General features: G+C 38.1%; 1 protein-coding gene across 2 annotated transcripts in view; it reads right to left on the bottom strand.

Annotated features, from left to right (window-relative positions):
- The window catches only part of NRXN3 (neurexin 3), a 686,791-nt gene that overhangs the window by 523,568 nt on the left and 150,492 nt on the right, over nucleotides 1-12,731 (bottom strand). For both annotated transcript variants that reach the window (XM_079309900.1, XM_079309899.1), the window contains exons 7-8: nucleotides 7,627-7,746; nucleotides 1,070-1,451 (exon numbers count right to left, since the gene is read on the bottom strand). In XM_079309900.1, coding sequence (XP_079166026.1) covers nucleotides 1,070-1,451; nucleotides 7,627-7,746 — 502 coding nt within the window. The remainder of the gene's footprint in view (nucleotides 1-1,069; nucleotides 1,452-7,626; nucleotides 7,747-12,731) is intronic.

Raw genomic sequence — 12,731 nt, 5'->3', positions numbered from 1 at the left:
TGTCTGTGCATATAATTATGTCTTTTAAATTGGTAATTTTGATAAATGTACTGGGGACCAACACTAGATATGCTTATTTGGGGCATATATTCCCCAGGTTAATTCTGAGATTTGAATAACTCCCATAAGAAATTAATTGGGAAACTCACTTGAAATATTGTACTAAAATTCTCATGAGATCCTAGACTTATTCAAACAGCTGAAAAACAATTAGCAAAGCTTTTGGCAAAAATAGGGACCCTAACAAAGACTCAAGTCATGGGAGTGTTACCCTGAATTATTTATATAGTTCAAACACAGAAATTCACCTGAGGATGGAAGAGAAGTATTCTATGTAGAAAAGAAAAAATAAGAAAACAAATTTCAACTCTCAACAGAGCACCAGGGGCTCATGACTATTGCTTTTTTTATTACTCAATGTCCTACTTACAGAAGTATGTGCAAAGCCAATAACAAAAACAGATTGAACTGAAATGAACAGGACTAGTGAACTGTGAAAAACATGGCTACCATGATCATAAGAGATCAAAATTTGTTCCACTAACAAAGGATTTTTTTTATAAGCTATTGGTCTTCTGAAAAAGAATATAGCAGCTCAGAAGCAGGTTTGCTTTTCATCAAGCATCACCAGCAGAAGTACAAATTCAGCAGCCCATATGCTTTTTCCTTCACTGGAGATGGCAGAAAAACAAGTATTACAATGGAAAAAAAGAAAGGGGGCAAGGGAGCAGGGAGGAAGAGACATACAGAGCCCACAGCACATCTCCTCCTCTGTGCTAATCTGTGAGGCTGAGAGGACAAAACATTGCTCTAACTAATGTCCAAACGACTTAAAATTAGTATTTTGCACACTGTAAAAATGTCTCTCTCACAGCCACAAGAATAAGTCAGTGATAAAATCAGGAGTCTTAAGCTTCAGTGTTTTTGTTTGAAGGCTTTGTCTTACAGCTCAGCAAACAGAAAAAACATGAGTATCAGGTGAATTTCTCTTCATGTGAGTATTTTAAGCTCACCTATAAGTAAGTTTATCTATACATGAGCTGGTAGAAAATAACAGAAAGCCACTTACCCCTTGACTAGTTCAACTGCAATAAAATCATTGCCATCACCGCTGTTAAAGAGGATGAAGCCATCAGCTGAGGTGGTCTTGAACTGAAAGAAGAGGTGCATGGATGTATAAGCCTGCAAGGTGGCCAAGCTCAAGTAGCTGCTCTTAGTCTTGAACGTCACAGGGTCAGCTATAATGTTGCGGAGACCAAAGCGCGCCTTGAGCTCGCAGTAGTCAATGTCCCCGTTCTTGCACAGGTCGATGTAGAGCATCCCGTTGAACATGAGGCTCTGCAGGTGGCCGATGAAGCTGGAGGGGATGACGGAGATGTACCGCTTCTCTGTCATGATCCCTGTCTCGATGTTGTGGAACTCCAAGCGGGTATGGTCACCAACCATCGTGCCTGAAGGACAGAAACAATGAGGAGTATTGAGGATCAGCAACAGGTTGTATGGAGCCCTTCACACTCCAGCTTCCAGAACTAAATCCTAGCTGATCACTGTTCAGTAGCTTGCATAGGAAAGGATGGAGATGTGTGGTGGATATGTGTGAGTCTAGCAGTTACCCAAACCAGGCAGAAAGGGCAGGCTCCTAAAGGGCCACGGGTAGCAAACTCTGTACTTTTCCCTGTGCTTCACAGACTTTACTGTCAGTGAAGATGACCAGGCATTTCCCTTAAGGTCTACTGGGATCTATTTGATGTAGCAGACCATCTGCCAAACAACTCAAACACTTCTGAAACACCTTTTTCAAGTGCATCTCCTGATAATGCTTGATAAACATAGATTAATATAAAAAGAGCAGTGAGAGAAGTGAGAACAGTCATAAAATTGCTGATATTAATTCCTTTGTTCTCTCCTTGTGCCTGGTGTTATTCCTCTATTTTTAAGAGCACGGCAGGAGGGAAACACACAAAAATGCAACAGGGAAAAAGCCCTCCATATATTTAAATAATCAACCTACCACTTGGGCTATTTACCACATCATGACTAGATTTTAACCCCTCAAAATATCCAAGCTATTCAGTATACCAAATACTACTGGAAGACACTTTCTACAGCATATTTAAATGTTTCACTAAGAGTGCTAGGCACTGGTGCAGACACAGAACCCATACAGACAGATAAAATACAGCAGTATGCTATAAAGACAAGTTGGGCAACACCAGAATGAAAACCCTTTCAGCCAACTTTATCAGTAATCATAGTTCTTCATTAAAGTAGTTTTTACTATTTGGTAACATGTGCAAGTATTTTTTCTGTGTGGGCATTGGTCCATTTAGTAAACAAGAATGAATAAAATACTAAGAATTTAACTGTTTCCCTATAATTCACGTACATCCAGTATTCAAATTCTGCCACATATAAGCCATTCTTTTTTATCTCATGAAACTTTCTGTTGCTCTGCATTGCATATGCAGCGTGGTGCTGGCTGTGGGGTGGCTGCAGCCTTAGTGAGGAGAGGCTGGGGCTCTGCCTGCTCTGAATGGCCCCAACCCACCCACCACAGGGCACAGCAGAGCCCCTTGGACAAGGTGGTGGTGCCCAGGGGAAAACATGTTTAAGAAAGGACATAATGCTACCCACAAGAAACAAGGGAAAAAAAACCCAACTCAAACCCCTATGAACACCAAGGACTGAAAAGAAAAGGGGCCATTCCAAGTGCCAGAGTGGAAATTCTCCAGCATCCACAAAGATCATAGAAAACTACTCTGCAACTCATGGAAGACTCTTGTGCTAGAGCAGATGGATATTTCCTGAAGGAACTGCAGCCCCTGGAGAGCCTACATTGGAGCAGGTTTTCCTGAATGCCTATGGAGGCCACCTGCACTGGAGCACTTCATGAAGGACTGCATTCCATGGGTAGGACCCACACTGGGACAGGACAGGATAAGGAGGAAGGAGCATCAGAGAGGAGCTGTTACAGGCTGCCTGCAGCCACCATTCTCCAGCCCCCCTCTCTGCCTAGCGGGGGCAGGTGGGAGATGCAGGAAGGAACAAATCCAATAAAAGAGGGTGGCAGACTGATCTTCTTTCTTGTGTTTATTTCTCACCATTCAACTCTATTTTGAATTGGTAGCAAATTAAATTAAATTACTCCAAGTCAAATGTTTTATGATTATAATCACTGCACAGTCCTCTCTCTTTTAGAAGGTTTTCCAAAGAAAACAGCCACACTACTTGTTGGTCCCTCCCATAATATTTTAACACGATGGTCAAATTCACAAGATTTAAAAAGTCAGAGGAAATAAAGATATTTAAATTCACATTAGTTTTGTGAAATTTGACAACTGGATAAAGACCTAAATAAATATTTCCAGTGTGCTAGAGACAGACAAAATTTATCAACAGTATCTGATTTGACTGCATCTGCTGTTCAGCAAGCATATATACACAACTCTCAACCAGTCACTGCAGGAGATATTTATCAATCTTTGGGATTATACCCAGGAATCATACCAATCACTGTAGCTGAACCCCAAACAAACTCCTCCAATTCCCCTAGGTTATATCAACTGGGGCTTATAAGCTCTCTCCTATTCTGTGCTGTCCCCCGAAGTCTCCTAGCATTTCTCACCCTAAGAGTTTCCAGACATTTAAAGATTAAAAGAAAGAAAAAAATTTTTTAAAAAATCAACTAACCAAAAAACAGAAGCCATTAAAAGACTTTTCCTACTAATTGCAACTTTTTTCCCCCCACCCCTGTTGGGGATACAACAAAACCTGAACACACATATAAAGACGTGGATGATACATCCTGGCTTGTGGTGTATAAATGAACTGATGGTCATTTTCTTGCTTAGAGACTCTGGAAATACTGAAATATTCCCAAGTCACCTCTTATGATCATCTACAAACTGCAGTTCTTCAATTTATACTTTGTCCAAATGTGACCAAGTTTTACTCAAAGACAGCAAACAAGCACAGGTGTTATTAGAAAAAACAGAAAATCAGCTATGTACTTCAATATGAAGAAGAAATATTAGATAAACTGATTCACCTTTTTCACTTAGAATTAAGTTTTACCAGTGGATCTAAACATAAATGCAATTATACAAAGACCATGTAAAACTTCAGTTCAAGCAGACACAGCTGATCAAACTTAGAAGCAGCTGAAAGCAGTCACAAATTTTGGACTATTTAAAAATTCAACTGTCAGCACCAATGCAAATGTTTTTAAATCCTGTAACAGTTCTTTACCAGAAATAATATTATTTTATTTACTTTGAAAACTTGAAGTTTCCAGAAATCGAAATAGTACATGGGGAAATTTGTTTAGACAACTTTCTCAGTTGCATTACTGTGATTCTTGGAGGCTTAGAGTTCCAGTTTCAGTGTTATAAAATTTATGATTTTTGCATATCAGAAGCATATTTTCTTAAAATTAGAAAAGGCACTTAAAAAAAAAATTGCTTCATTACTTAAAAAAATTAGAATATTAAAATTAAGATATGTCAGTTCTCAAAGGCAAAAAAACTCCTCCTTTGTTCCTCTACACTTAAAAAAATACAAGGCAATTGTGGCTTGAGCAGGAGAGAAAAGCCAAGACTGAAAAATCTGGAGTACACTGGGATGGGGAGCCCAAATATAGGGGGCATTAAAAATGGAGGGAGGGAGTTTGGAGGAGGTGAACCCAGAATCTTAGTAAAGGTGAAAAATGAGAAAACTGGGGCTGGCTTAATAAAAAAGAAATAGTGCTCGAAGCAGTACTGTAGAAAGTCAGGAGTAGTTCAGTGAAAAGCTGGAAAGGACATGGCAATACAAGACCAGAATCAGGACAGAGATGTAATTTCCTAGGAAATCATGGAGTGCAATGCAGTATTTTCTCATCTCATTAGCTATCAGCCCCACCTGCAGAGTTAACCTCTAGCTCCCCCACTGTGCTCTACAGAGTACTGTACCTACTACAGCAATCAGAAGCTCTCTAGTTCAAGTGGAAGCAGACAGAAAAAAATCCAGCCTTCACACTGGTATTTGGGTGCTAGGAAGATGTCACAGAGAGGAATATATCTGCTGTATTAGTGTCTCATTTACCACTGATATTCTGAGGTCAGGAACAATGTTGGACAAAGGTCTCGTGATTAAACAGGAAAATGATGTCCAGACATGGATTCTGTCTCTGCCTTAGATGTCCTACAGGAAACCAAGTCACACACTTCATTACAAATTTTTCATAGGTGGTCATTAATTGTCAACATCTAACTCCCTAAGTTGCAGGGTTGAACTAATTTACAGGATGTAATTTACAGACATGCTGAATCTTGCTGATGCAAATGACTAAAAATACATGGCAAAGGGTTACCAAATACATCCAATTTTAATCTGGTGTCTTGTTCCCAAACCTGTAAAATGGGAAAAAGATGCCCACTCACTTCACATAACATGGACATGGGAATAAATCCAGTTAAAGCTTCTTAGTTCTGTATGAACATATTGATTAGTACCCTACAACACACATAGAAAACAAAACAAAACTATAAAAAAAAGGAAGAAAACAACAGCAAAAAAAGAAGCAGATCTAAATTTAGAGCAAAATTCAGCTGGAAAGCATTGTTAAAAGCAAGCAATAAGAAGACAGAAATCAAATAGGCTGTTTATTTTTACTGGGGGCCCAATTTAGACTTTTGATCTATGCCTAAGACAGCAAGAATCCTGTGGAAAAATCTATGTGACCACAACACTGAAGACTGGTATCATCTGCCCAAGGAAGTGGGATGCAGATTGCACAGAAAAATCTTAACTCTGGCTTTTCTGACTTCTGACTGTGCCGTGATGGCATTCTTTTAACAGATATTTTTAGCTGTAATGCATCTTTAATTATGTAATTCATATACATGTACATATGCATATCCTATTTTAGTACAGGATTGTATCATTATTATTTATAAACTCAGTTTCGTGAAAAAGACTTCAAAAACAGATGGTTTTGGTGGATCGATTTGGTCATGCAGAGTGTGCCACCTCGTGGTGCTCCCTCAAAAAGCATATCCAGAGGAATTGTTCTCAAATTTAGAAGTAATCAGGATGAAGTGTTTCTTTTAAGTTCTCTCTTAAATAAAATTAATTTTTCCCATAAGTTAATTTTGACCAAGCCACTACCAAGGTTTATTTCCAAGGAGAGGGAATGATTTTTCTTGCATGTTTCTTGCTCTCTCTTGCAAATTCACAGCCTATATAGGACAGCATATATTTGCTTCAGAGAGAAAAGGTATTTCAAACCATTTTCCTGTAAGCTGACTGCTTTGGGCTTGTTTCAGATTTCTGACTCCTGGCTTTCCAAATAATCTAAATTACCACAATATTTAAAATAATTCATATTCATACAGAAGAAAAAAACATTTTTTCAAAGATAGGATATAGTGTTCTAGCACTATGTGTGGCAGCCATTCCTTCTAGTTGCATTCTAATTAGAAACTACTCAGAAAAGAGGATTTTGACTTCTGGCAAAGCATGGGTGTCAGCTAACAATCATACCCACATCAGCTTTGCATCCAGGGTTCCATTTGTTTGTTTTTTTTTTTTTATTATTATTATTATTCTACTATCAGCCTCCAGATTATTGGTGTTTTTCTCAAAAAATCCAGTTCCTGAAGTTATATACAACTGTGAGAATTTTAGAGCTTCAAAAGAAAAGATAGATAGGTTTCTGGCTCTTGCAGTCATGGAGAAATGGACCTGAAAAGTATAATCTCTAAAATTCTGCAATTAAAAAAAGATCAACCTTGAGTACTTTGATCAGCCCAATGCAAATCTTAACCTCAGACACACCAACTTTCCTGACTGACTGATCTTTTCTTTCCTTCCCACAACTGCATTTCTTTGCAAAAAGAAGTAGGAGCTCAAAAAGCTCTCTGGAAACGCAGGAAATATTTTTTTTTAAAAGATCAAGGAAAAAAAAAAAAAAAGACTGATACAGTCTGTTGAGTCAGGTTCCTCCCTAACCTCTAAACCAAAGTTGAGAACAAACTGTTTTGCCTGCTTTTTCTTCTGGATGGCTCTGAACCATGAGAACAAGAATTTGGGAAATAAATTTTAAAAAAACCAACAAAAAACCCCACACACACAAGAATGAAAGAATGTCCAAACTACCAAAAATAAAATGAAAGAAGAAACCAATAATGAACAGCAGAGACATAAGTCCATGCTCTGTAACACATGTACTGCGTGCAGGTGTATCAACAAGGAAAAGTTTGTGCAGAAGTACAGTCCAGAGAGCCTTGGCCTTGATTCCACAGCATTAGAAACCACCAAAGATGCAACTCAGGAATGGAGTCAGTCTACCAGAGAAAGAGCTTGGATCACAAGAAGGTTCTGCTGAACACCTCTACAGTCTCAGTGCAAGCTTATCTTTCCCCTAAACCTGTATCTCAGGCCATTACAGTTGTCACAGAAGTTTCCGGTGCTGACTTGCTCAGACCTAAACAGTCATTTTCAATATAGAAACACTAAACAATACATGAGTGGTAACAGGAAGGGATGAAAGAGACACAAAAGAACAGGGAGAAGGAGCATAATGGCAAAGACTAGGAACAGAGATACAAAGATAGTGATCAAAAAATACTGATACATCACACCTACCCTCAGCAACATCATCATCCACGATCAGCTTGAGGCTCTTTCCTCGCCGAACCACGCGGACAGTGTGCCACTCGTTGTCATTGAGTTTCTGCCCAGCATAAAGAGTTTCAGGTCCCTTGCCTGGGAAGGGTGATAGGTGCAGCAGTTAAAGCCAGACCCACAATCACTTTAATACTTTCTCAATGGGAAAAGTAATGAAAATCAACTTGGTGTGATACAGACCAGTAGAGTGCATAACAACCTCACACCTACACCTTCCCAGGAATCACAAATCCTTCCACTCAGCCAGGTGCCTTCCTCCACAGAGCCATGAGGTCACATGCATTTAAAATGGGTTAAAATCTCTCCTGTGCTGTGGTACTAATTTATAAACATCACGCTGCACAGCACTACAGTAAAAGGAAAACAAGTTGATGACTGAAATGCCTCTAAAGTGGAGCCATTACAGTAGCATTTTGCTCTCTTAAGAATCTGGATTTACAACATCCCCAAGGTATTTGGGATTCTTTTCAAAGTTAAACACACTGGTCTTTCAACACTTCAGTATCAAACACCAGGTTGGTTTCAGTCTCAAAAAAAACCCAAAAACAAAAACCCCATCAACCTCTCAAAAAGCAATTTAAAAAAACCCACAGAAAGTCATACCCCACCTTTAAAAATAACTTTAAAAAAATAAAATCTCATAAAGAAATCAATTCACCAACCTTGCTGATTGCTTTAAGGTTCTTTGGCAAAGCAGCCAAGATTTGAGGTGCTTACTTCACCCCTTGAATTACAGTCAAAAGAGAAAGAGGACATGTCTTCTCCAAAACTTTATACCACAGTTGCCCTTGCAAACAATGCTCCTGGGAAAACAGCATTAGTGCTACCCATACTTGCCTAATTTTGCTGCTCACCCATCACAGTTGACAGGCAATTACTTAAAAAATTAATTGTTCAGATTACAGGACCAGAACACCTCACTCATGTCAAATGGTAAGTGAAATTGAATAATGGTGTGTGCTAAATTGAAAGCATCTATCCTCATCTTAGTACAGTACTAAAGTAGAGGGCTTTGATCTAGGTATACCAGAAAACACAGAAAGAGGACAGTCAAACTTACTGCATAATGGTCTGGAAAAAGGGGAACTCAAGGAAAAAAAAAAAAAAAAAAAAAAAAAAAAAAAAGACATATTGAACATATTAAAGAGGTGGAATAGGGACAATGAGGCACTGCTACAGCTCATTGTACTGCACTGACAAAACTAATGTCAGGTAGTCCATAGCCCACAGGAAGCACAGTGCCCAATGAGCAACATTACTATAATTGCTTCTCACCAAAATGGAAATTGGGCAAAGAAAGTGTTGTCTCATTCAGCTAAGATTCAATGTGTAGAAGAGGAATTCTTCAGAAGGAGACCAAAGCAAAATAAATATTGTTATTATTTTTTTAAAAAATCATGCCATTCATGCTAATAAAAAAAACCCCAACATTAATACCTTTTCAAATAAAGACCATTGCCAGCCAATTTCAGCATAAACTAAGATAATTTTTTTTTTCTAGTGGCCTGAGAGATAAGAGTCATTCTTGGATTAAAAGGATGAGGAGTCATGTATTAAAGTTAGAGAATATCTCCTTATTAGGAAAAACCCATACCTTCTCTGTCCCTCATCCATGTGCCAAAGTCACATACCACACATGTAAATCCAGCTGAACAAGGCAGCTAGATTATGGCCAGAAAGTTTAAGTTCTTTGGCACCAGACTAGTAAAAATCTAAGAATCCAAGAAAGTTATGCTAGATTTACATCAGCAAGTACATTTTAACCTAAAGCGGAATTCACAAAATTGTATCTAGGGATGGACAGTGAAATTATTTTCTACATCAAAATATTCAGCATCAGTTATATTTCTACACAGCCACTTCCCAGGTAGGAAGCTTAAGGAGATCACCTGTAACTGTGTGTTCATATAATGCCATCTGAAACAGGGGAAAGGGGGAAGGGGTGGCAAACACTTTCTAGAAAACCCAATCTTTTCTACATACCTATTAGAGCTCTGGAGAGATAAGAAAATTTCAGCCAAGAGAAATAGTCAGGTGTGCTAGAGTCTGCTAAGCTGACAATGCAATGCTTTCTGTGTTCAGCATGGTTGAATAACTCAGTTGCTGACCTTCTAGTTCCCATATTTCAACCCCAGCCTGACAAAACCATGATCAGCTAAAACAGTCTGTGGTTTGGTTTGTCTTGATGCCCACTGTAACACTTTCAAAACAAAACTGTGACACCAACAGAAGTTATATGAATATATATTCTCAGAAAATGTAGCTTAACCAATTCACAAATAAATGAATAGAAAGTTGCAGCATTCCCACTTTTTCCAAATGAATAAGATTGTATACTTAGAAGTAACTGGTTAATAGTTTGGGCTAAAAATTTGAAAATTAGCACTGCAGATATGAATTATTTTATTATTTAAATCCATGGCTTGATCAGCCAATTTTGTATTTGATCAGCAGAAATTAAAAAAAAACAAAAAAACCAACAAAACAGTTGTAATATTTTTGTCCACTTAGCACCCTCCCTTTTGCAAAAATGGGCATTGGCTTCTTTTCAAAGGGTTACCAAATAACACTACATACAAAAATTCAATACATGAACAGGCTTAGGAGCATTTAGACAAGTTTTTCAAACCAAATATATCTGATCTTAAAAGAAAGCATTAAACAAACATTATCTTACTCTACTCAAACTGTTTCATTTTCAAATGCTTTCAAGACATTTATGGAGCAGTGGGCTGACTTGAAAAGCAGCAAAACTGTGTCCCCATTTTTCAACTGAGAGTGTGCAAATGAATTGCTGCTCTTTGTAAAAGCTCTCATTGAATTCTTAATAATTGCAAAAACTGTGTATACAGGGACTTCCACATCTGGATACCAAAATTAATTTCATTGAGCATGATTACTACATGTCATTACTATACGGACATTTATCTGTGACCAACTTTTAAACAAGGATATAAGATTCCTAATCCAACAGTTGTTGATGCTGGGAAAATAGAAAGGAAATGGGCCATATGTTCCTGCACCATAATGCTGTCCCTAATAACAATCTCCTGCCAGGCATTTCTGTGGTCTTGTTTTGCAGGTTTATGGTTTTTCCTCCTTTCAAACTATCTACATCTACATCATCCTTCAAAAAGGATAATAGACATATGAGGAAACAAAGCAGAAGTTTAAATGGACAGAGAAAGAAATCTAAAGATTTGTATTTGCCTTTGTATTCCTTTATGATAAAATACAAGAAAGGGCAAACAAGGAACTCTCGTTGCAATAAGCAGCACACCAGGAAACACTTTCTACTTATAATACTTTGGGTCACTGGGCATTAGGTGATTTCAACAATTTATTTATTTTTATGCATGAAAAAAGTAAAGGACAAAAGTAAAAGACAACATAACAGTAAACAGAACAAGAAAGTTTTTATTGTCACAGTAACTTAATAGTTAAGGTGACAGACCATCTCTCCTGTTGGCATCTCTGACCATCTTGGTTATCCCACCCCCTTTCCTAATGCTGTCTGAGGAACAGTGTATTGTACAGAATTGATTTTCCATTTGATATTCCAACTCAAATGAGGCAGACTATTTAATCATAAGCAAAAATATCTCTCAGCCATTCCCAAATTTTGGGCACAAGCTCACCTGCAGTTCAGGCTTCTTGAGCAATTACTTGATTCAGCCACAGTGACTCCTCCTCATTCTCCCATGAATCCTCCAACATCTACTCAAACTTTTATGCATATTGTTCATAAAAAACAATTGGTATATGCTTTCAAAAATGGAAGAACTCCATCCAATCTGCCCAGAGTGTCCCAAATATGATTTTTGTATCAAAGATCAAAAAGGTGCACTGCTGCTAAGTAATAGCTGACTCAAAACATATAAAAGTGCCAAGAATACACATGTCAAAGTATAAAGAATCAAAAAGCAGATCATGCCTTCTAAAAATGCCAAGTTGCTTTCCATGTGCTCCCCAAAAACTCACTTGTTTAGAACAACTGGTCAAAGGGATGATGTTCTGACAATATCTCTGAAAATTCTTCACCCCCAGGGGCTAACAGCACACTCAAATTTCCTTTATGAGATAAAGGAGAAAGAGGGTTAATCCCCTCTGCAGCTTCTTACAGGTGGATCAAAAAGTGTGTTTTTACTTTGGTGCAGGCTGTCACCATCTCATCCTTTCATAAGATTAAAATGACTTGCATGAAACCAGGCTATCTTTATCATTGCACACCTTAACCAACATTACAGAAGAAGTGGAACAACACAAGAGCTAAACAGAAGGGACACTGCCATATTGATGAGAATGGAAAAGGGCTTCCCTCAGTACAATTGCAATGATAAATAAGGTTTTCTCTGCTTTTTCACTAAAATCTTTAGCTACCAAGTCAGACTTTTTCAGCAGAAAGATGCATTTTTGTGTCTCTTTTATACAGGGCAACATCCAGACAGAATGTCATTAGCATCCAAAGGCAAGGAGGGGCTGGGAAAGGGAACTTCCTTTCCTCCCCTCTTCCTTTTTCTCATTTGTGAGGGGCATTGGTTGTTTTAACTTACACCTTTACATAATAACCAGAGAAGTTGTGGTTTGCTGTGTAAAATGTGTACACAGAGATTTGTGAAACGTGACAATGAATCACAGGACCTCAAAAAAGGAAGAAATGGGTTTAAGGACAAAGATGCTGGCAATTTTTCACACACCTTTGTGGCTTTCTGATATGTAGTAAGTTCCTACAAAACACAGGTAAAATATGAAAACACAAGAATGGTTCAAAAACAGAGCTGGTAGCAGCTCTGAAAATCTTCAGTAACTTTCAGTCTTGGTTAAATATAAACCACTAGTGTAAATTTTGTTGTTTCTTTCAGGCAGCACTAGTATGGACAGTCTTTTCCTTGACCAGGATTTGCTGTTAAACACCAGGAGCATTGTTAACTGCTAAGAAAGAAGGAGCAACCCCAGACTCTGTATGTTGCAGACATTTATATAGATATCCCAGTGAAATCAAACTTGTTTTGCTCATATACAGGCTTTAGAATTCCTCTTTTCAAGAAAATGTTGGCTGCCAA

The sequence above is a fragment of the Erithacus rubecula genome (genome assembly GCF_903797595.1).
Source record: "Erithacus rubecula genome assembly, chromosome: 6".
Taxonomy (NCBI): domain Eukaryota; kingdom Metazoa; phylum Chordata; class Aves; order Passeriformes; family Muscicapidae; genus Erithacus; species Erithacus rubecula.
Note: the sequence above shows the minus strand (reverse complement) of the source record. Positions and strands in the feature narration are given on the sequence as shown.